Consider the following 24,326-nt stretch of genomic DNA (forward strand, 5'->3'; position numbering starts at 1 on the left):
GCTGTGTTTCCTGGTTCTGATCAGTATTTCTAATCGGTACTGAAAACTCTCTTGTACTTCTCCCCTGAGAGTTTTCTGATTAACTGCGCTGCTGGTAGACTATTACACACATCATCATCTACTTTGACTCACAGGGATTTCTGTTTGGAGATGTGGGTAGGAATGGAGCTGCCCATAGACTATAGCTTCTTAGCAGATGTATTTCTGATCTTATCCCAGGATGTGGTTTCTTGTCAGTACTCTTGGGAGGCCAGAAAAAAGGGGTAAGAAGATACTCAGTAATGTCCATTGTTTGGAGTGAGGCTCAAGGACCAGGAATATGTTTATTAGGTCTTCTTTTAATGTTTTTACATGGTGATGGAAATGTCGTGGATTCTCACTATGGTCCAATTTTCCCACCTGGAAAGTAGACATTAAATTTTTTTTTTTTTTTTTTTTTGCTTGGACTACACTATGGACTACATGGAACTTCCTAAGAAATTCTAAGCTCTGAAGCTTACTTATGGGTCATAAGAGAAGAAATGTGTAGGTACATGTATGTTAGTTCATAGTGAGTGCATATTTTTTTATAAGTTCATGTAAGTTAGCAAATTAAACCAATGTTTATGCCCAATTTTAAACCAAGCTTTCAACATCACATACTCTCAGGACACAGAAAAAAATGGTTTCGGTTTGTGGCCAAAATAACAAATGTAAACACAAGTAATCAATTTACAAGGCATATCAAGCATCATTATGATGTGCCACCAAACCCAGATGGATACACACAAAAGCTAACTATTCCCAATCGTAAACAGTAACAACAAAACACATAGTAAAAACCAAAATGATTTTTTAAAAAAATCACAACTAATCTGACAAACAAGTGGCTAAGCCCTAAATGAGGGTCCTAAAGGGGAATTGCTATCTTACCTTCTGAATCACGACTGATACTAGCTAATGACAATCACCATTTAGATCTATATCAACACACAATATGTGTTACAACTACACATGAAATAAGGACTAATAGAGCAGAACTGAACAATTAACAAATTATTCATTTTTTTGCTTGTTTACATTGCCCAAATTGAGAGTTTAATGATTTGTCTTAAGATCTCTTATACCAAAAGTGAGTTATTTGAACTGAGTTTTTACAAATACATTTTTGTTTTATAAAGAGCTAATTTCATTAGGGAGCCAAAGCTAACCAAGATGAGACAATGCAGATTAGGTAGGTTCTAAGATCTGATTTTTTTTTTTTAATTGAAAACTCTTAGGCATAATTCACAACTTTGCTAATTATCCTTCCCTGCTTATGATCCTTCGGTATGGCTGTATATTCTTTCATATTACACATGTGACATCAGCTAAACTGGGCAGAAAATCTCTGCTCTAAGAACATTTTTGCAACTGTTGGCTCCTGTCAAGTAAGACTATGACAAAAAAGCGATTAATTCTGCAGCTTACAGAGAAGATTCTGGACAAAGACACAATACGAATATCGTTGTCTTATTTATTAACATAATTGAAACATTTCGCTGATAAAACTTTTGTCCGTGACTATTCTAGCAACAAAATTTTACTCAAAATATTTCACTGTGAAATGGTGTCGCAACTTTAATGTAGTTTTTATTAATGAATTGATTTTCATAAAGCAAATCTTACTCTCAAAACGGCAGACTCAGTGACCAAAAGTGATTCAGAAAAAAAGCTTCCCCCTCCCCGCGCCAATCCTTGAGACCGTTTGGATCAAACTGAGTTCTGGCCCTGGGCTAGACTGAAGGGAAAGAGTGTAACTCATTCCTAAGTAACTGGAACAAGCTAATAGGACACCCCAAACTTACACGACAAAGAAACCACGTGAAGAATTCAGTTCACTGGGCAGCTATAGGAAGGTGCAGACTGGATGAATCGGACCACAGTGCTATTCCTCGGGTATCCTAATTGGAAGAGCTACAAAATCAGTCCCTGTTTCCATCCTCCCCATCTCACCTGTCAGCCTTCCTGCAGTAGCCTTGGGAGAGATCCTGAGCTTTTCATATTCTATGGATTTATTTTTGCCTTACTCTTTTGATGAATGGAATATAATAACATGCTTCTCTCTCTTAGTCCCCTAAAGTGTGTGTTTCTATCAGTTGGGGAGAGTAGATTTGGGCTGTTAAAATACAAGTCATGTCTCCTCGTAATCCTCTGCCTTTTGCTGCAGTTTGATTATTGAGTCTCACTTTCTACTTAATTAGAACAGCAAGTTCTTCTTTCTGAGAAGCTGAAGCATGAGACCAGAGAACGCTGGGGAAAGTTGGCCAAGTGGAGATGGAAGAATAGATAGCGTCTCTAGAAGCTCTAGCTCTGGGTTTCAGGCACTTCAGTAAGAGACTTTCCTCCCCTGTTCTTATGTACATTCAAGGAAAATGAAAGCAAGAAGGCCCCAGAGACTGCCTGGGGTTGGGGGTGGCAAATGAGGTACCAGGTAGCAGCACAGAACCCCCCAGAGGGCCACTCCTTGAGGTGAGAGTCACTGGCACAAAGGGTTTCCCTCCTGCCTGTTCAGCCACTTTCAGAAGAGCAAGAGGGATGTTTTTCATCGATAGGCAGGAAATGAGGCTCCTGACCTCTCTGTTAACATGATCATTGTACCCCACGCGTTTCTCAAAATCTCTAGCCATGCCAGCCTTGAGTTGGCCTTTGTAGGAAGAAGTGGGACCCCAGAGGGGGAAGTCAGGGCCTAGAGGTCATCCTTGTGGCACCTGGGGCACTACTTCAAACTCTGAGTCATTCTAGTGCCAGCCTTTGCAGCATCACAGGCACAATGTCCTGCCCTGGACTGAGATAGGGGCTCTGACCTCCCCCTAGCAAATGAAGAATGGGGCAGGTTGGAGAATGGACAATTCTACCCAAAAGGAAATTCACATTTCCTTATATTAAAGCAAAGCTATTTTAATATAATCCCTGTGATCCACCAAGATAAGATCTGCCCCATTTCATTCCAGACATCTTTATTGCCCCTGTTGTTTCCCTGCCTATCCCCACACAGAGTATACACAGCCAGCCCAGTTCCCTATCATGGGCTGCGGACCAAATGGGACTTGATCACAGAGCCCAGCAGAGTAACAGGGTGCACCAAAGAGACAAATGACGTCTGGGTTTTCTCAGATGTGCTTATGTAGATCCTCATAATAAACTCTAACCATAGAGAAACTCCACATCCTTAAAAATGCCATGTTGCCCTAGGGAATTCAGTTCCCTGTTTTCTTTTCCTGGATTAGGACCGTTTTGCCCAGAAAAAAGCCTCTTCTGTGTCTCTCTGTCTAGTGTCATCTTGAACATTCCAGGTCTTTCTTAGCCTTCCATAAAGCAATCCTTTCTTGGATTCAGTGGGTCACTTTTTGGGATTTCCTCTAAGTTGTTGAGATCTCTTGATTTCTAAGGGAAACCTAGCTATGGCCTTTCTCCCTTCCCTCAGGACTGCCATATACAATGCCCTATATAGGAGCACCTGGGTGAGACATAATTTAAAAGAAAGGTGCCAGATAAAGGCTGAAAAGTGTAGAAACCACATGCTACCTGGTCAATATCATGGGGGAACTAGAGGGACAGAGAGAACAGGGTGGGATGACCTAAGGGTCAGGGAAACAATATCCTTTTGCCAGGCTCTACACTTGCTGTGTAACCTTGGGCCAGCCATTTAATCCAGTGGATCTCTGCTCCCTCATCTTTTAAAGGAGAATGTTGAATTAACTAATCTCTGAAGTTGTGGGTTTTTTTTTTTTTTTCCATTTATGATTTCATGAGCCTTAACCAAACACCGAAACCCAGGATTAGAATCTTCATTCCCTCCTCTGGAGATTATTTTCATAATCCAAGAGGAATAACACCCTCCTAGATGATGCTGTAACATGCTCTTCTGTTGAATCCTGTTCCTTTTCCTGGAGGCCATTGAAGAATGTCACAGATGTGAAATGTGTGCTGAAGAATGGTGTCCCTGATGTCAGATCTCACCCCACCCCTCCCGGACCATAACTGCACTAGATTTTGATAAAATTATCCAGCTCCTTGGAGACCCATTCCATGAAGACAACCAGAAACCCCAGAGCCAGAGACTAGATGAGAGACACAGAGCATAAGAGAATAATTTTCTTTTGGCTCTCGAAACAGGGCCTGAATGAGACCTGAACAACTAGAACAGTCTGTCAGAACTGTTTCCAGGAGCAGCAGACAAGGTAAGAAGTTAGAAAAAGAATGAAACAATTTAGTGGCTCTTGATGCCCTCCCCGCCATGACCTCTGTTCTGTGAACCCATTCCCCTGCCAGACACGTCTCCTCAGGAGATGAGTGTGGTTTCTGGGCTCTGCAGGAGATATGAGTAGCTCAAGAAACAAGGCCGAAGTAGTGTGTCTCCAGAAGAAACTGACCTCAGGCACCAGCTATGTCAGCACAGCGAGAGTAGGTGAGAGCCATCAATTCCATCAGGGCAACAAGTTGCTCTCTCCTTGGCCATCCTGGACTTCTAGCATGACAAAAACATCTCCCAGCCAAACAGGCAAAAAATAATTCCAATTAGCAAAGATCTCTAGGGTTGAGTGAATTCCTAGCATGTTTTATTTCAGAAATGACTGCATTGGTAGGATTTGGCTTTGAATATGTGATTCTTTTTGGAGGCAGGGATGTAGCTAGCTATGACCTCCAAGGGCTTAGGTGGTGACCTGAAGCTTCCTTGGAAATGCTGGGCTGGCAGGGAACCCACTGTGCCATCAGTCACAGTCCAAAGGAGAAACTGTACAAATGCCACCAGGATATGACGATAGACTGGCTCCGTGTGATCACAGGCCCAGAGCATCAGGAAAATGATCTTCTAAAACAAAGGAAACAGACTCAAACTCTTCTGAGAAACCCTACTATTCCCAGATACGCCTCCCAGGTTTCAGAACCTGGAAGCCTCAGTCCTGACCCTAGACTGTTGCTGTGTGTGGGTGTATGGGTGTGGAGGGTGTGAGTGGGTGAGTGGGGGAGGGAGTGTTGGGAAAGTGGAGGCAGCCTGACCTTCTTTACCGGGTGTGGCCCTCACCCACATACTGAGCGCTGAGGCTGGTTACAGTGTCCGATCAAAAGGGAGGTTAACCCCACAGGAATGCATTGAGACTACAAACATAAAGAACCACGCAAACAGATTTCATCCAAATTCTATGAGGAGTGAACAACAAAACAAAACCAAAAAAAACCCCCCAAAACCAAAAACCAAACCAAAACAAACAAACAAACAAACAAAAAAACCACACCAAAAAACAAGAGCAGAAAGAAAAAAAGAAAAGAAAGAAAAATAGCCCTTCATGGTAAAGGGCATGCTGGGAAGGCGAGAGCCAGAGCCGCCTCCCCAGAGCATGCTGGGAGGACGGGCCCCGGAGCCGCTCTCTAGAGCATGCTGGGAGACAGATACCAGCACATCTCTAAGGACTGCACTCCCCCCAACTCCCACCCTATTCCCTCACCCACCCCCGACCCGGAGACTAGAGGAAAGTCTGTCCAAAGATGACTGCTGAATAGGGTGTGCCGTGGTTCTCTGCAGGCCCCCACACCATGGAGGGTTGAGTCAGCAAGTGGGGAGAACAGTCAGGATGAGGAGACGGAGCAACAGAGAGGAAAACGAGGGGCTGACAGAGACTGGAGGGGCCAGTGTGTTGGCGGAGGACGAGGGGAGAGTGGAGCCCAGCGCAGTGTGGCTGCTAGCCCGAGGCATTGATGTACAGCTGGCTCTTGAGAATGTAGTCGATGACCGGCTGGGACAGGTAATCCACGACATGGCCGTCCCCGTGCTGCAGGGCCAGCCTGGATGAGAAGAGACGGTCGTCAGAGGACACCCTCCCTGCAAGGCAGGAGGACTGGCCTGCCCCTTCTCCATCAGAGGAAGGGTTTACCCCACATCCCGGTGTCTGCCTCTGCTGGGCTCCGTAAATGGCTTCCCTATGGCGGGGAGAGCTTGCTTGTCCCAGGATCCCTCCCACACCCCGGTGACTCCATTTCACCCTGGCTCTGCCATTTCCTAACTGAGGGGCCTGAAGCAAGTTAATTAAGCCTGTCCTTCAGTTTTCTCCTCTGTAAAATGAGGGTAATGTTTGGGCCTATCTCCTTCAGTTATTAAAAGGTTTTGAAAAAAATAAAAGGATTGAATGCATCGTTATGCAAAGCCTTTAGAATAGTCCAAACACACAGTAGGTATTTCAGTGTGTTAGCTATTCTTATTTCACTCCTTTGTGTTTCTCTGCATTCATGAAAATGAATCTCCTGATTGACCATGCCTTTCCTTCCTACTGGAGCCCTGACAGAGAAGAAGAAGATGACCTCTTCTGAGCCCCTTCTCACAAGCCCCGGAGGCTGTGGAGGAAGGCAGTACCAGGTACGAAAGCGTTCTGGTGATACGCTTTGGTTTCTTCACAGCTGTGCTCCAGACTTGGTCTGGCTGCTTCCATTCTCTACTCATGTGATGGTCTTGGGAATGTCAGGCCCCAAGGAGCTATTTGTAAAAAATGCACATACTCCTCCAGATATCGAGATTCTAAAAGGCATCTGAGCCCTGCCCTGTGAGACCTCTTCAGAGGCTGGCTCGTTGCCTTTTCAATGCATATACTGTCCTGATCTTGCAAGCAAGCTAGGTCCCTAAGTGGCTCCCTGAACAGTTCACAGGGAACTTCTTGAAAAAGTGGTCTGTATCTGTGGTTTCCAAATGCTAACCCCAACTTGATCAGAATCACCCAGGAAGCAAATTCCTAGTCCCATCCACCATAAATTGCGATTCAGTGGGATTGAATGGGACACAGGAATTTGTGTGCTTGTGTAAGTGTGAGGGGTAATTTTATTGTGCAGCCATGTTTGGAGCCGAATCCTTCTCCTCTCCCCTCATTGGCCATTGCCATTGGGTTTCAGCTCTCACCTCTCAATTTGATGCTACTCTTTAACTATTTACACATGAGCACATACTGTCTCTTTCCCTGGTTCCCTTGAAGGGAGGTATAGCCGTGTGACTGAGGCTGAGCCAGTGGGATGCAGGGGAAAGTGATCTGCACAACTCTGAGTCACCTTTTTAAAGACCAAGTTCCTGCTCTTTCCAGCAGTCATGGCAGCAGCTGTGGACCCACAGATAGGGGCTTCACATCGAAGAGGTCAGAGGTCAGTTTCTTTTGACTTCAGTAAGAGGGAAATAGACATTTTCTTAAACTGTGACTATTTTGGCTCTTTTTGTTATAGCAGCTTAGCCTATACTCTTATTAATACAGTACTTCATAACTACCTCACACTAAAGAGTCTCAAATTAAAAACATCCCCTTCCCCCCACAAACCAGCTAAAACTAGTCAAGGACCTGCTCCCCTTTAAAAGTAAATGACTGGAGGGAGGGGCACCTGGGTGGCTCAGTCCGTTAAGCATCCGACTTCAGCTCAGGTCATGATCTCAAGGTTCATGAGTTTGAGCCCCGGTTCCCTCTCTTTGCTGACAGCTCAGAGCCTGGAGCCTGCTTCGGATTTTGTGTCTCCCTCTCTCTCTCTCTCTCTCTGCCCTTCTCCATCTTGCACTCTGTCTCTCTCTCTGTGCCTCTCAAAAACGAATAAATGTTAAAAAAAATTTTTTTAAGTAAATGACTGGGGACAAATACATGAAGTCCCCAAAGAAGGCTGAATACCAGGCAGCAGGGTGTCAGCAAATGTAAGGGTCAGCTTGAACTCAGGAAAGTTGTATAAAACCTGTGAGCCCATTTGACCAAGTTCCCTCTGGCTGTTTGCCAAGCGTACCTGCTCTTGGTTGAGCTGACAACAGACATAGGATGGTTGATGTCATCCTTCACCACCATGATGTTGTTCTGGGGATAGAGCAGAGAAAGAGGGTTGCCAGTCCCTCACACTACACTCCGTGGGTGCCCTCATTCCTCCAGCCCCCAGGCCTCTCAGAGAAGGAACACGCCACAGAGCTATAGCAGCCAGGAGATGAAGGACTCACTTTGTATTTGCGGAGTATTGAGGAGTGATTCATGATCCGGTCTGTGTCAGCTGCGTCCCGGGGCACCACCACAATCCCAAAGTCCCCCACAATCACCTCCATCTGAAAAAACAGAGAAAGCATCCTTTGATGAGACCATGACTCCAGCACCTACTAAGGAACTCCTTAGCAGGTGGAATGATCTTCCATGTGGAACTGCAAGCTTTAGTCTTCAGCTTGCCTTCTCAACTCTACGAGTCAGCTGCTTCAAGTAACAACCTGTAACAGTGTTCGTGGGACGAGTGGGAACTTCACCTGGCACACAGAAGATGCTAAATAAATACCTCCAGACTGAAAGAATAAATGCACTCCTGCATGTCTGGGCAAGACCTCTCCAATTCCTGAGGCTCCTGCTGAGTTCATTATACTGAAGAGTAATAGGAAGGACACATAGTCCGTACGTGGTAGACACCCTCACAGGCCACAGGTCCCGCTGCCCAGCAAGTGCACCCCAGCTCCCAGCCAGACTACTCAGAAGGATGGAATGCTCCCTCGCTCACCCATGTCAAAGCTGCTGGGGGCTTAAGGGTGGTGAAGAGCACGGAAGGGCTTGGAATGCCTGTGTGCCCACAGGCAGTGATAGGAAGATTATTAGGGGGTCACTTCTGAGATCAGCCTCTGATAAATGCTTGCTGCCATAATGAGAAATGAAACCTTTTCATTAAAAAAAAAATGTTTTTTTCTGGTTACAGACACAGTATATGCTTGGGAAATTCAGGGGGTAAAAATCAGCCACAATCACACAATCCGGATAACTACTCTTAACATAGTGTATTTCTGTCCAGTGTTTCCTTCTTTATGAATAAGTGTATATATCTACAACTGGATTAAATTGAAAAAACTAATCATTTTCCTATACTTTTCATTTAGCATTATATTGTGAGCATTTTTCACATTGTTAAAAATTATTTGAAAACATTAAGTTTTAACAGTCTGTATACTTCATTATCTGTACTATGCTATACATGACATTAAACCAATCTGGTATTATAAAATGTGTACAGTTACTTCTGATTTTTTATAAATATACATAACACTTTGTTGAAGATCTTTATATATAAATCTTTCTCCCCTTCTTAATTGTCTTAGGATAAGAAGTAAAATAATTAGATTAAAGCATAAAAACTGATATATATGAACATATTTATGATGCATGATATAGATGAACATATCTCACAAACATATTTCAAGCTCTTGAGACATATTACCAAGTTGCTTTCTGGAAACTCATGCAAATTTTTATTTTCAAAAAGCCTGAAAGTTACGGCATTTAATAGACTTGGGTCTAGCCCAGGCATATTACTGTTTAGATCTTGCCAGTTAAGTATCCCAGACGGGGAAAGAAGGGAGGGGGAGACAGGTTGCTTTTAAGCAGTGCAGCTCATTGAGTAAGACCTGCTCTGGTGGCAAGGGACCCAGGTCTTCCTCCTAATAAGTGCCACAAAAACAGACATAATGGAGCACTGTGGCCACTTCTCTATCAGACAATTTCTGTATAAGCAGAATTCCACTTCTAAGTCTAATTTATCGATTATGGTTGAGTATGCACGTGCACGCCCGTGCATGTGCACACGTGTCCTTGGGTATTTCCATCCACCTTTACCCTACTTCTCCATTGCTTACACCTGGAGCTATAGTCGTGGCTAGAACTCTGATGTTGCTGAGACAAAAAGCTGGTGGAAGGTACCCTGGGAGGGAGACTGTGGAGAGAACTTGGAAGCTACGTATACAGCATCAGAGCCCCCATTGGGTCGGGCCATTTGGAAGATAACACAGCCTTACACAGCATGCTGCATCTCCCGGTAGTGTTCAGATTGGGCAAACTGGCACCACACGTTTGTCCTATAAACCAGAATGTTAGGGAGAGGCCGGGCAAGGAGTTGGAGGTAGACCAACTACTTGGTAGGTAACCCAAGGCACTGGCTCTCAAATGTGGCTGCAAATTTGAATCACCTGAAGAGCTTTTAACATTGTTGAAGCCCAGCTCACACCCAAGATCAGTTAAGTCAGGATCTCTGGGAATGGGACCCAGGCATCAACAGGTTTTTTTAACTTCTCAGGTGATTCCAATATGCAACCAGCTTGAGGACTGGTGGTCTAAGTTTTGCTTAAAACTCCAGGGAGGGGGCGCCTGGGTGGCGCAGTCGGTTAAGCGTCCGACTTCAGCCAGGTCACGATCTCGCAGTCCGTGAGTTCGAGCCTCGCGTCAGGCTCTGGGCTGATGGCTCAGAGCCTGGAGCCTGTTTCCCATTCTGTGTCTCCCTCTCTCTCTGGCCCTCCCCCGTTCATGCTCTGTCTCTCTCTCTGTCCCAAAAATAAATAAACGTTGAAAAAAAAAATTAAAAAAAAAAAAAACTCCAGGGAGGGGGGCGCCTGGGTGGCTCAGTCGGTTAAGCGTCCGACTTCAGCTCAGGTCACGATCTCGCGGTCCGTGAGTTCGAGCCCCGCGTCGGGCTCTGGGCTGATGGCTCAGAACCTGGAGCCTGCCTCCGATTCTGTCTCTCTCTCTCTCTCTCTCTCTCTCTCTCTCTCTCTCTCTCTCTCTGCCCCTCCCCCGTTCATGCTCTGTTTCTGTCTCAAAAATAAATAAACGTTAAACAAAAAAATTAAAAAAACAAAAAACTCTGGGGAAGTGGTAGTGTAGAGACAGAGAAGGGAGAAGAGGAGAGGACAGGAGGGGAAAGAGAGAGGGGAAGGGAGGTGGGGGAGGGGAAGAGGGGAATCCATCCAAGTTGGTGTACATGGACCTTCCTCAACTGCCTGGCTATGTAGTGGCTTCAAGATACCTGGTGTACATGGTGTAATACCTTCAATTTGATTCTGAGAACCTGGTAGGTGTTCCATATATGATGCATGAAATAATGGGGCTGTTTGAAGTGAGCATTCTCATTGAAAGCATGAAAACTTTCGTTCGGAGTGGTTCAGAGTGGAGTCGGGCCTCACGGGGGATCACCCTATGGGTGACATTAGTGCAGCTGCTGCTTCCCACTCAGGAACTAATGATCTGAGCACTCAATCAGTAACAGTGCCAGGTGGCTCAGTGGGTGGCGAGCAGATGGAGACCTTGCTGCTTGAGATATATTCTTTTTCCAGAAACAGGTGGCAGGCCTGCCCCCTGGGGATCCCAGACGGGGCAAGGGAGACAGGGTCTACAGGACAAGACACAGCTTAACCACATCCAAGCCTCATATCTGCAGAGGTTTGGGTCAGAGACTGCAGAGCTTTTCTGCAACTTTGGCCAGACCCTAGGGCACTGGGTCTAGAGCATGTTTGTGTGGGTGTGCATTTGGGGGTGGGAGAGGTGTCACACACTAGAGTTGGTGAAGTGTACCCTCAGTCCCATAGGTATCCATCTTGTGCAGGGACTTGGCTGTCCTTCCCATGCCACCCCCAATCCCTGCCTCCTGTCTTCACCTGGCCTCTCTCTCTCCAGAAGACCAGGAGACAAGGAGACCACCCTCTGCCAGTTGCCTCCTACCTCAGCAGCTGCAATTTTGGGTCTCCCTGTGCTGGTTCTTTCTCATATCATGCACCTTGACCCATTGGAATCCCCCCAGGCCTCAGTCCTTGGACCTTTCTCTCTCTCTTTTTTCCTATCTATACTTACACTCTTAATGATTTCACTCAGTTTCACAGCTTTAAAGACTGAAGGCTCCCATATTAATACCTCCAGCACAGACTTCTCTCCTGACCTTCAAACTCATATATCCAGCAGCTCTTTCAATATGACTATTTAGTTGGGGCATCTCAAATCTAAAATGTCCACAGGCCCCTGAACCCTCTGACATCAATCAGTCAATCAATCTTCATACCCCGCAAAATGCATTTCCTATATTTTTTTCATTTCAGGAAATAGAAACTCTCTTCTCACAACTGCTCAAGCCAAAGCCTTGGCATTTTCCTTGATGGCTGTCTTTCTCTCACATCCCACATTCCATCTAAAAGGTAATAAAATCAGGGGCACCTGGGTGGCTCAGTCAGTTGAGCGTCCGACTTTGGCTCAGGTCATGATCTCGTGGTCCATGAGTTCAAGCCCTGCATCGGGCTCTGTGCTGACAGCTCAAAGCCTGGAGCCTCCTATTCTGTGTCTCCCTTTCTCTCTGCCCCCTCCTTGCTCATGCTCTGTCTCTCTCTGTCTCACAAAAATAAATAAATGTTAAAAAATCTTTTTTTTTTAAAGGTAACCAAATCAATTCCATCTTCAAAACAAATCCAAGAATCTGCTTATTTTTCACCATTTCCATCAAGTATATCCTGGTCCAAGCCTCCTTTGGTAGGTTAAATAATGGCCCCCAAAGATAACCAGGTCCTAATCTCTGGAAGCTGTGAATTTTATCTTATAAAGCAACATATATGCAAATGTGATTAAGCTAAGGATCTTGAAATTATCGTACATAACCTAGGTGAGCTGTCTAATGGCAATAACAAGTGTCCTTACAAGAGGGAGGCAGAGGGAAATTTAACACAGAAGAGAGACGATGCAAAGAGAGAGCAGAAGATTTGAAGATTTTCCACTGTTGGTCTTGAAGATGGAAAGAAGGGGTCATGAGCCAAGGAAGACAACCAATGCAGCTCAAGAAGCCAGAGAAGGCAAGGACAGATTCTCCCCTGGAGCTTCTGGAGGGAATGTGACCTTACCAACAACTTGGGTTTGGCTCAGTGAAACCTCTTTGAACCTCTGGCTTCCAGAAGGGTAAGAACATCAACGTGTGTGGTTTTAAGCCACCAACCTGCAGCAACAGAAAACTAATTCATCCCCATAGCCTCTCACCTGGATTGCTCAGGTCTCCTTGTCTTTCTCTTGCCTTTTTCAGTCTATTCCCAACAGCCAGACTAAAAGTATTAAAATAGATCATGCTGCTTCTTGACTCAAAACTCTTCACTTAAATATCACCTTCTCAATGAGACCACACCATTTCAAGACCATGCTATGTACACAGACCCACATGCAACCCACACCTTCACAGTCCCTACACCTTCCTAGGTTTCACACCCCTCCTTAACCTTTGTGTCCATCTAACATCATACACACACACACACACACACACACACACACACACAGTTGTTGTTGTTTAACCTTATTTTTGTCTCTTTCTCTCCTATAAAGGTAGCCTCCATGAGGGCAGGGAATTTTGTGTGTTTTAGTCATCACTGTCCCAAGGGAAAAGAACCTGGCACCTCAAACATGCTTAATAAATGCTGTTGAATAAGTAGATTCCTGCAGAGTCTTGTCTGGCAGCCATCTCTGAGGCATTAACTGATAAGGTCTCCCTGTCTCGGGATCCGGCAAGGAGCCCATGCTACTTAATGGGAGTTCTGGAGCCCCAAAGAAGTTATGTGAAAGATAGACTCTCACATCCTATGATAAGTAAGGGTGAGCTTACTTTTGCAGACTCCTAGACTTGATCTGATTGGTCAGTAGAATCACCTGGGGGAGCTTTAAAACTCACAACAAAAGCAGATGCCCCAGCTCTTACCCCAGGGATTTTGACATAACATGTCTAGGATGGGCTGTAGCCCCTCTCTTCACAAAGCTCCCTAATCCTTCTGATGTGCACCAACCTTTGGGAAATTGTTGCTGTAAATCACATGAGCAGTTGCCTAAAGTGCTAGTTCTCTGGCAGTTTCTCTATCTATGAGATATTCGTGAGACAAGCACCTCTGAGGATTCCAGCAAAAATGAGGAGGTCACCCTGTGCCCTAGGGAGTGGGGGTGGTTGGGCTGACATCTGACCCCAGGAAACAGAAGTTTGCTCAGGTTCTCCCTGCCCAAGAAGCCTGCAGGAGTGTGCTCAGGCCCCTGGAATGGAGCTGTTATTCCAGCAGGATGTGGCCAATGTCTCCTGTGTGTTCATGAAGAATTCTCTGCAGGTCTTGCCTTGGGGGTGGGGATGTGGGTGAGTAGCCAGGGTAGCAGAGCTGTCTTGGTTGGCAAGTCCCTTTCCTGATGGTGACCAATGTGATCCCATACTGCCACAGCACAGTTAGCAGGATCAGGGTACAATCTCCCCCTACCCCCAGCATAGAGTGGCCCTCTCAGTGTAGCTCTGGTCTGTCATGTCTGAGGTGGGGGTCTGTGACATTCATCCTGTTTCAACTTCCTGCTCTTGGGCACAGCTCTTTGATTATATCTTTTCATCCTCTGGTCAAAGGTTCCCCAGGAGAAGCATGGGTGGGGATGGAGAGAGGAAGTGGGAGGAGGCAGACTCTGCTTCCCCAAATGTGGGGAATCTGAAGGAAGGATATGAGACATGTTGAGGCAGGAAGCAACTTGGCCTTGGGAAAGAGAACACTCATGAGGACCCAGGCGGCAGATCTCCTAGAAGGGATGTGAACTTCTCCAGGAGACTGAATTTCACGATCTGCATTGTTGGATTTGGGGAATGCTTCGAGTTGGGGGTGCCCTGTGTTCTTAGCCAAGTACTTTCCTGGGCACCAAGGACAGAGTGTTGAATAAGACAGATATGGCTTCATCTCCTGGATCAATCACTATCTAGCAGGAGGCATTAAACAAAGGATTAATTATTTCAACTGTATCCGTTGCTATGAAGGACAAGGGCAGGTTACTATTGAGTGGCTAATATCTTCTAGTGGTTAATGTCTAATGGGTAACTGGTAAAACTTTGGGCCATATCTCATGGTGAACTTAAACTATCTTATGGGCTAACCTCCTCCAATCAACCCGTACTCAGGTGCCCTTTCATTCTTTCATTCAACAAAGTGTGTATATGGTGAACGGGGCACTATCCTGGTGTTGCCAAATAAGACAGGCACGTATAGTGTACTCACACACCTTACCTTCCAGTAGAGAGAGACCATAAACAAAAATGTAAATAAGAAAACATGAGGTGGAATTAAGTACAATATTGAATGTAAAACAAAAATGATCTTCAAGCTGAAACCAAAATGACAAGAAGGGGCCAGACTTAGAGATACCTGGGGCAGGAGCACTCCCAGTTAGCACACAGCCTGCAGCCCTGAGCTGGGAAAAACTATTCAAAAATAAAACAAACAGGTACGACTGAGGCACAGAGAAGTAGGAAAAGCAGACAAGGACCAGAGATCAAAGATGGGATTTCATTCCAATTGCAAACAGAAGCCATTGGAGTGTTTTAAACAGAAGGTTTAACTTCCATTGACAATAGGATCCAATGTACATTGATTTACCCAGGCAAGCCTACCTGGTTAGATCCTCTATAGTATCATTCTGAAATCAGGGTTCAGAATCCTGACCATCTCCCCCAAACAGTGCTCTCTTCTGTAGGTACAGCACATAGGTGACTTGGGCCCACTTGTGTTTCTTCTTCAGATGAGGATGTTCAGGGATGAACATGGGACACTCATGGATTTGAACCCACTCTGGTCTGCTTTAAAGGCTCTTTCTGCCACATTAAACCTCTTCTAGATCCATTTTCTAAGACTTGCATTTTAGCAACTTGAACCTTTTTTGGTTTGAAAATATATTCTCTTATTTTTCCTCCAAGTTTATCATGGGCCATTCTCAATTCATTACTCTACAATGCCCTCTGGAGTATAGAATTTTGTATACTTCCAACTGGGTTGCAAAAGATGCAAGGAAAGATGTCCAGCAGAAGCCACATGGTGGGTTAGGAGCTTCTGAAATATGCCCCACCCATTTCAGTAAAGAATCCTCCACCCTTTGGGAATGCAAGCTGGTGCAGCCACTCTGGAAAACAGTATGGAGGTTCCCCAAAAATCTAAAAATAGAACTATCCTACAATCCAGCAATTGCACTACTAGGCATTTATCCAAGGAATACAGGTGTGCTGTTTCGAAAGGACACATGCACCCCCATGTTTATAGCAGCACTATCAACAATAGCCAAAGTATGGAAAGAGCCCAAATGTCCACTGATGGATGAATGGATAAAGAAGATGTGGTATAGATATACAATGGAGTATTACTCGGGAATCAAAAAGAATGAAATCTTGCCATTTGAAACTACGTGGATGGAACTGGAAGGTATTATGCTAAGTGAAATTAGTCAGAGAAAGACAAAAATCATATGACTTCACTCAGATGAGGACTTTAAGAGACAAAACAGATGGACATAAGGGAAGAGAAACAAAAATAATATAAAAACAAGGAGAGGGACAAAACAGAAGAGACTCATAAATATGGAGAACAAACTGAGGGTTACTGGAGGGGTGGTGGGAGGGTCGATGGGCTAAATGGGTAAGGGACAGTAAGGAATCTACTCCTGAAATCGTTGTTGCACTATATGCTAACTAATTTGTATGTAAATTAAAATAAATAAATAAATAAATAAATAAATAAATAAGAATCCTCCACCCTTGTTCTGGCCTCTCTTCCTCTCTGGAGGGAAATCAGGGCAGAGGTTAGTATGATCTGAGTTGAGAAAGTGGGAAGGCATTTCCACAATGGTTCTCTTAAGGGCAAATGAATGATCCTTCAGAGGGGTTTCCCAGAGGAAATTATCCCCATCCCCATTTCCAATTTGACTGGGGGTGTGGGAAGGCAAGAGATTCCAGACTCAAGTCAAAAGCTTGAACTCCAAACCAACATTATCTTTCACATGAGAACCAGAATCTCCCATGGTAGGAGCTAAGCCTCCTACCCCGAGCCTGTAAATTCGGCATTGGTTTTTATCAGTGTGGGGGCCTAATTCCCTGGGGTGGAAGTGTCCATCGGGCTTCCTGGCTGGAGCTGGACTGTCTGATAAAAACCATCTGAGCCTGAAAGACCAAATGTTTGTCTTTGCTCTATTAGTCCTGGAGCCCTGGGATTTCTTCTGGAGTGGCTAGTGCCCCAGGCTCTTCCTCTGTTTATTTTCCTTGGTTGTTTTCCCATAGCTGGTGGATGTAGGAAGCAGTTGGCCCATGACTCGTTGGCTGGAAAAATGTAGGGTATAGCCAATCAGAGGCTAGAATGCTGGGTTTCAAGAAGTACAAAAAGAAAGAAAAAGAAAAAACAATTTCCTCATCAACCTACTTCTGGTGCCTACTGTTCCACCTTTAGATTTTCATTCCTTCAGGTCAATTAGTAACCATTGCTCATTAAAAAAAATTTTTTTTTAATGTTTTTATTTATTTTTGAGACAGAGAAAGAGCATGAGCAGGGGAGGGGCAGAGAGAGAGGGAGACACAGAATCTGAAGCAGGCACCAGGCTCTGAGCTGTCAGCACAGAGCCCGACACGGGGCTTGAACCACGAACTGTGAGATCATGACCTGAGCCGAAGTCGGACGCTTAACCGACTGAGCCACCCAGGCGCCCCAAATGTTGCTCATTTAAAATGCAAATAACATTCAAAAGCAGCTAATACATTTAATCATTGAACTTAATGATTTTGTCTATTTGCTGAAAAGTCAAAAAGCTTTCTCAAATAAAGACCAAGATAAACCTTCTATTTCAACCAGCCAGAACCATCTCCCCAGAAGCTCTTGTTCCCACCATTAGATCTTTTACAGCCTACTCTCAAACCGAAAAGCCCTTTCTCTTTCCACCCACTTAACACAATCCTGCCCCTCATTCAAAGCCCAGCCCAGGTGCTCCCCTCTTACAGCCTGCCATGAATTATACACACACACACACACACACACACACACACACACACACACACACATATATAAATAAATATATAATTCTTCTCATTGTCTGTCTTTTATGGATTAGGGATCTGATGACTTGTGTGAAGTTGGGCTCTGCTGTTTAACAGCTATGTGGTCTTTGACAAGTCACAATCCATGTGAGCCCTGGCATTCACACCTGTACATGTGAATAGAGATTCCCCTTCACAGGAGTGTGTTAGGGGTTGATTGCACTAATCCATGAAAAACAGTCGAAGTGTTTATGTGTAGCTCCCTCACTAGAAAGTAAAGTGCACACAGTGGGGAACTTTGTCTATTTTGTTTTCTCTGCTCATTCGGCCCTAGAACAATGTCTGGCACTTGGTAGGTACCCAATGAATATTTTAAAACCAATAGATGAGTAACAACCAACATTTATTGAGTTGAGTGCTTACGAGGTTCAGGAACTCTTCTAAACTTTTTGCAATTTTATTTTATGTAATATAAAAAACTGATATAATGAAAAAGATATTTTTAGACTGCAAGTGCCTTAAGGACAAATAGCATACTTATATTAGTACTGGGCACTCAGTAAGTATTCACTGCAAGATTGATTGAAGGAAAGAATGCTTAAATTGGAATTAATTTGCCAGACTGCCTTCCATCATAATATGATGGACAAAGAAGCTGACAGCATAAGAGCCCTAGACAATGGGTTTTATTTGGGGGAAGGGAGTGAGTATAATTTCCTGGTCACAAATTTCCTGGTCACCGTCTATCCTTTGGCCTTGACTTCCCACAGATCCTGGTCCATGCTTGGATACCTGCTTTGGTGCTGGTGCCTGGGTGTGGCACAGCAAAGATCAGGTCCCCTAAGGGGAGACGAGCTCTGTAATAAAAACTCAGGGATGGGATGGGCTCAGGGGCTATGGGGCTATGGAACATGAGTGCTGATCCCCAAGGCTGGCCCAGGAGCCTGGATCTTGAATTCTCTCAGGAACCAAGAATGAAAAAGCCAACTGCCAGGCTGCACAAGCAGTTCTTTTGTATTCCATGGAGAGAAACTTGATGAATATGTATGGAATCTTCTCCCCCTGGAATGTAAGGGGAAGGGTGTGTCATTGGCCAGAGGTCAGAATTCACTGTGGGCTAATGGATCTTTGTGCCTAATAGGAAATGCCCAAGGGATGTGTTAGGAGGTGGGGTTGTTCCTTTAGCTGTGTGATTAGATTTCTGGGTGGAGAGCACTGGTTCCGGAATCCCGATTGAAAGAACTAGATGGATTCAGCGGAGAAGAGAATAGAAATTGTGACCCGGCTGGAGGACACCTTGGTAGTCCTGCTGCAGGACAGATCAAATCAGCCTCTCCCCAGCCCCGCTGGGGGCAAAGCTGCTCCACAGACCCCTTTGAGCTTTCTTTACAGCAGGGTGGAGAGTCTCCTTTCTCCCCAGACCTGTCTGAACTAGTGGCTTCTCTCCTGCCTTCAGAATCCTGAGGCGTCTGAAGGATAGGGGAGGCTTGGGTGTGGAGCCAGGGCCTATAACCTTCCCAAGGAGCTTGGCTCTCCTCCCCACCTCCTGTTCCCAGTCATGGGCAGATTAGGGGTTTGGGCTCATGATCACTAAACGGAGGTCTGTGGTCAACAAATATCACTTGGGATATCAGGTGATAAGGATACCAGGTAATGAAGAACAATGTGTTCTGATAAGGCTTGAATGAATGAAGGAATGAAATCTGGGATAGAAGCAGGTCTCACAAACCTCATACCTGGTATTCTCATGGTTAGGAACTGAAAACCCTAAAATAGAGTCCTTCCAGGCAAACTCCAGATGACAGAACTTTCTAGTAGAGTAAGCGGGACTCACCCTGTACCCTGTCTTGAAAGTAAGACCTTCCTTTTCTAGACCCTGAGATCCAACCATCCTCAAACAAGGCCAGTGGAGTAATCCACTGAGCTATTAACTAGTTTTGTCCTCCCTACATCCCCCTCTGCCCAACCCAACCCCACTTCTAGCAGAGGACCAGACCCTTTACTGGACCTGGTTCTCTAATTTGCAGAGCAGAAAACAACGTTTTGCAGTCAGTGGCTTTAAACTCACTGAAGAGATTTTGCCAGGTATCCCGAGGAAGAGAGAAAATAGGAAAGATACCTGTAGAATAGAAAGAAGAGGTTCTGCTGTTCCCTGCCCACCGTACCCCCACTTCTAGAAAGAAGCTAGAGGTCTGTGGGAGCTACTCCCTCCTCCCTGCTCCCTCTTAGGGGCAAAACTTCAGAAGAAAATGGGGCCTGGTTATCATTGGCAGGTGAAACCCAGCGCTGGACTTCCAGACTCAGCCATGAGCCCTGCAGAATGTTACCACCTTCAAGTGACCACAAAGGTCCAGACAGGGACGATGTCTGCGGGGAACCTGATGAACTAATGTTCATGTTCAGGGTCCACCGAAGCCTTTCAGGTTCTACTAATCATTAACATAATAACTGAGACTAACTTCCCATCAACACTGTGGGATAGATTTGGACTTGAATTTTAATTTGATTTAAATAAATCAAAGGTGATATTTCTAGCACACCTCTTTTGTGGGTTGAGATTCACACTCGTTATGTAAGAAAACAGCTCCTTGATTTTTTTTTTTTTTTTTTTGGCCTCTACCTCAGGTGCCATAATTCTAAGGACCCCACAGATTGGCTGTGGATTAAATTAGGGGACAGAGGACTTGGCTGAGTGGGGATGGGGAGGTAGAGCCCTAGGTTCCAGAAAGCCTTCTGGAGTGAGCTTTGAGCACCCAAACCCCTGCTTTCTGTGCTGTGGACTGGAATTCTTACCACCCGGCCCGTATAGATATGGGCTCCTGCTGGGCCCCTTGTTGTGCCCTCTGGGAGTAGCCAGGCTGGGGGCTCTGGGTCTTCAGAGTAACCAACCAAGGGGGAGCACAGCTGAATAATGAGGGTCTTGCTCCACCTTCCCTGTCACATTCCCAGTAAATCAGCTGTTGGTTCCTCCAATTTTTTGTCTTAACCACCATGTCATTTCAGCACCAGGGCCCAGTGGGAAGAGGAGAGACCTGGGGCTCCTTCTCTCGGTCTTCAAACGTCGGATCTGACAACCGCAAGAGCAGCCATTTTGGAGAGAAGTCAGAGGACCAGAAATCAGCGATCTAACTGGGAGGAGCAGAGAGGGACCGGCTGTGCCTCCAGGGTCCCAAATGCTGTAAGTTTCAGGCTCCACAAAGCCTGGCTCTGCCCCTGAGAGGGGGCCCTAGAGATTCTCTGCTCATGTAAGTGGCCCTGCAGGCTGCCCCCAGTTGCCGAGTGCACCCTCCAGGACTGCCCAGGCCTCCCCAAGGGATGCGCCCCCCCTGCAGCTGCCCGGATGTGCCTAGATTCTTGAAAGAGCTCTGCTGAGATCTTGTACATAACTTGGGCCACAGGACTGTCTACTTTCACAGCACCTTGTCAAGTAGAGAGGAAAGTAAAAGTTCATTAAGCCACTTAATCCAGAACTGAATGAAGGTTTAGAATTTCACCTCCGAGAAATGGTCCAGGGGTGGAGATGAAAGGCCCACACAGTGTAATTCACCTCCGGGAAACTCTCCCTGCCCTCCCGTTCCTCCCACAGCACTTCACCTGGAATATCTATGTGTATGTTTATGAGGCTATTTAGGTGAATTCATTTATGAATGTTCGTTGCATGTAGCTGTGTTTCAGGCACTAGGCTAGGCACTTGAGGTACACACTGTCATTTAATTTTCCCCAAATCCTATGAGGTAGGCACTATTATTACACCATTTTAGAGATGGGAAAAACTGGGGCTCAAAATGGATTTTGTCATGAGCTGTGTTGGAATAGAACTGGAATCTTGAGTCTGGTCTTGAATGTTCCCTCTCTCTTTCTCCAGAGATGTATATATCTGTATATATATCCTGAAAAAAAGATTTCATAGGTATATGTCTTGCCACCTGACACTTGTGGGTAGGGACTGTACTGCATATTTTTTGAAATGTTAGAATGTGATAGATAGCATTCTATAGATTTACAGATTTAAAAAACATAACCGAGTTGTAACTAAACTTGCTGTGATAATATTTTGCAATATACACATATCTCAAATTATTGCATTGTACATCTTAAACTAATACCATGTTACATATCAATTCTATCTCAATAAAACTGGAAAACACTGATGCCCAGAGAGTTGAGTGCTTGGCATGGGGTCATGCAACAAGTTAATAAAGAAAGCACTGGGTCTGGAATTACTGCCTTGAGAATCCAGCTTGCACAGGGCTCTGGAATTGAGAGGTAGCAATAGATCACGTTATCCGATGAATGAATTAATGGAAGAGCAAGAATGAATGTATGTATGAAGGGTGAGTAACTTATGAATTAGCTGGTTTATGGCCATCACCATCAGATCTGGCAACAAAAGATGCTGATTCAGCTTCTAAGTGGTACAAGTTTAACTTCCTGTTTCCCTCTACCCCCGGTCAATTTCCAGGAGGATCCTACTGACCTTTTGCCATTCACGCCTCCCCTTCTGCCCCCTTTTTTCTTGTTGAAGGAATGCTAGCGTGGTATTTACTACCCCTTCAAAAGGAATCAAAGGAAAACAAAACAGACCATAACCTCAAAGGGGTAAAGGCTTTTTTTAATCCCTTCCTCCCCCACCTACCGCCTCTGCCACACACCTACGCTGCAAGTACTACTTGGAGAAGGTATTCGATGATTGCTTTCTTCCCCGGGGCTTTACAGGAGCAAGCACCGGGAAGAGTGACTGTAAAAATACAGTCAGAGATAAAGCTTGGGGTAGGTGAGAATTTTCTCCCATAGTGATGTGAATGGATGGTCCTGCTGGGAGCTCAGAGGAGATAGGACAGTCAGGTTTGGGGGTGGGGGAGAAGCGGTAGGGAGGAGGGGAGACCGGAGGCTGAAACCCAGTGCACCCTCCCCACCTTTCCCATGGCAGCTGTGTGTGGTGCTGCCGTAGCATTGCTACTCACATCTGCCTCATTCCAGAGCCCCGGGATGCAGAAGGACTCCAGCAGGTCACTGCCACACAGCAGCAAGATCCTCAGCTCTGAGGAGGGGGAACAAAGTTTGCAAAGGGTAAGTGGAGACTCTCAGCCTTTCCCCTGAGAAATACAGAAGCCACCAATTCCTGGGGCTCCAACACCTGGCTCTTCCAGGCAGAAACCTTGGCCTGCCACTCCCCTGGGGCTCATTTACAGACCACTCTTGTCCCCTGTGGGAGGAACTACCCATTCAAGGAGGGTCTTGGTTTGCCTGGTACTGAAGGGTTTCTGGAGACACGGGTCTTTCTGTGCTAAACCAGGACGACTGGTCATCCTAACAGAGACGGAACCAGCTATGTGCCTTATCTAAGGTCGAAGGGCCCTTTGGACTCCATATCGAACTCAAGTGTCAACATTGAGTTTGGTTTCTCTGCTGTTGTGCATTATGCAGGGTTTGTCTTTCATCACAAATGCCGACATGATGGGGGGTCTGAGGGAACACTGAGTGTACCCATGCAGTGGCTGAATTACAGATGTCCTCTCTTTACAGGGCCACCGTCCTCAGCAAAGAGCTTGAGTGCCCTGCCCTGCCCCGGCCCAGGTGCACTTCCTGCTTCTCTGTTGTTCGCCTCCCCTCCTAAAGCCCACTCTGAATTATCCCAGCAAGGCTCATCCACACAGGCAGCAAACTGACTGACTTACTGACACTGAGCAATGGGGAGCAAAGAATCCTGAGATTCTCAGAACCACTGAGGGAGGGAGAGACCTCTGCCAGGGAGTGCCTCGGTGTGGAGTGTTTAGTTCCTAGGCATCCGGGGCCCTCCAACAAGAGGCCACGGCTGTGGGCACCTTGTCCGAAACAGGGAGACAGCCCTGCTCGGAGCCTTCCACAGACCACTGCCTCCCTGGACCTTGACGCTGAGAGATGGCTGGTAGGTCTGCCTGCCTTAGACCCCACAGTCTGCTCGGGGACCTGACAAGGACTTTCAGAGGGTGAACTTGTCCCTACTGCAGGAGTCTCCAGATGGTACAAAAAAAGGAAGGCTGCTGAGCTGATGACAGTGCCTGTATCTCATTGACCCACCATGCAGCTCGTCCTCAGGAAGCCCTCGGGAGCACTGGGGTCTTAACTCCTAAATATTCCTGCAGCCTCTCCTCTTCTCTTCTCCAAGTCAACCTGTAGCCCAATCATCTGCTTATGTGCAGGGACCTTAATTTATCTTATGTCCCCAGGGCCTGCCAGAATGATTTGCACATGATAGGTGCTCAGGATGTACTGAGTAAGTGAACAATAGACAGGCTGACCACAGAGGCCATGCAGGCAAGCTGCTAAGAGCCTCTGGGCAGACTGATGGCTGTGCTGACAATTATGGCCTCTGTTTTTGCAGCATGGGGGTCCTAGGGAAAGTGTTGTCCCAGCCGCTGGTGTCTCCTTCCTTCCATGTTATGCCGTGGGATTTGTGACCCAACTCCCTATCTGTGGAGATGAACCAGCCTTCGTATGGCTGAGAGGAGCAAGACTGGGCTCATTCCTGGGATCCTATTGTTCCCCATCTCCCACCTGGAACCACCAAGTTCCAGGTCAGTCCTCTGTTGGAAGAGAAGGAAGCTGAGACTCTATAACTCTGATTGCCTAAAATTTCAGTTAGGTGGCATTATCTAGAGGAAGTGCTGGCCCTTGGCTTTCTTCATGTCTGTGGTTCTCAGTGGGGGGCAGTTTTGTCTCCTGAACTTGGCAATGCCTGGAGACATTTTTGGATGTCA

The 24,326-nt window shown here is 45.9% G+C and overlaps 1 protein-coding gene across 1 annotated transcript in view; it reads right to left on the reverse strand.

The window, feature by feature from the left end:
• Positions 1-5,702: 5,702 nt before the first annotated feature.
• Positions 5,703-24,326, reverse strand: part of NMNAT2 (nicotinamide nucleotide adenylyltransferase 2) — a 143,836-nt gene continuing 125,212 nt past the window's right edge. Inside the window, exons 8-11 of the mRNA XM_047077367.1 lie at positions 22,551-22,627; positions 7,967-8,068; positions 7,762-7,829; positions 5,703-5,805 (exon numbers count right to left, since the gene is read on the reverse strand). Coding sequence (XP_046933323.1) covers positions 5,703-5,805; positions 7,762-7,829; positions 7,967-8,068; positions 22,551-22,627 — 350 coding nt within the window. The remainder of the gene's footprint in view (positions 5,806-7,761; positions 7,830-7,966; positions 8,069-22,550; positions 22,628-24,326) is intronic.

The sequence above is a fragment of the Lynx rufus genome, unplaced genomic scaffold (assembly GCF_022079265.1).
Source record: "Lynx rufus isolate CCGP_SWC_20201006 ecotype Redwood Valley unplaced genomic scaffold, mLynRuf1.p SCAF_15, whole genome shotgun sequence".
NCBI lineage: Eukaryota > Metazoa > Chordata > Mammalia > Carnivora > Felidae > Lynx > Lynx rufus.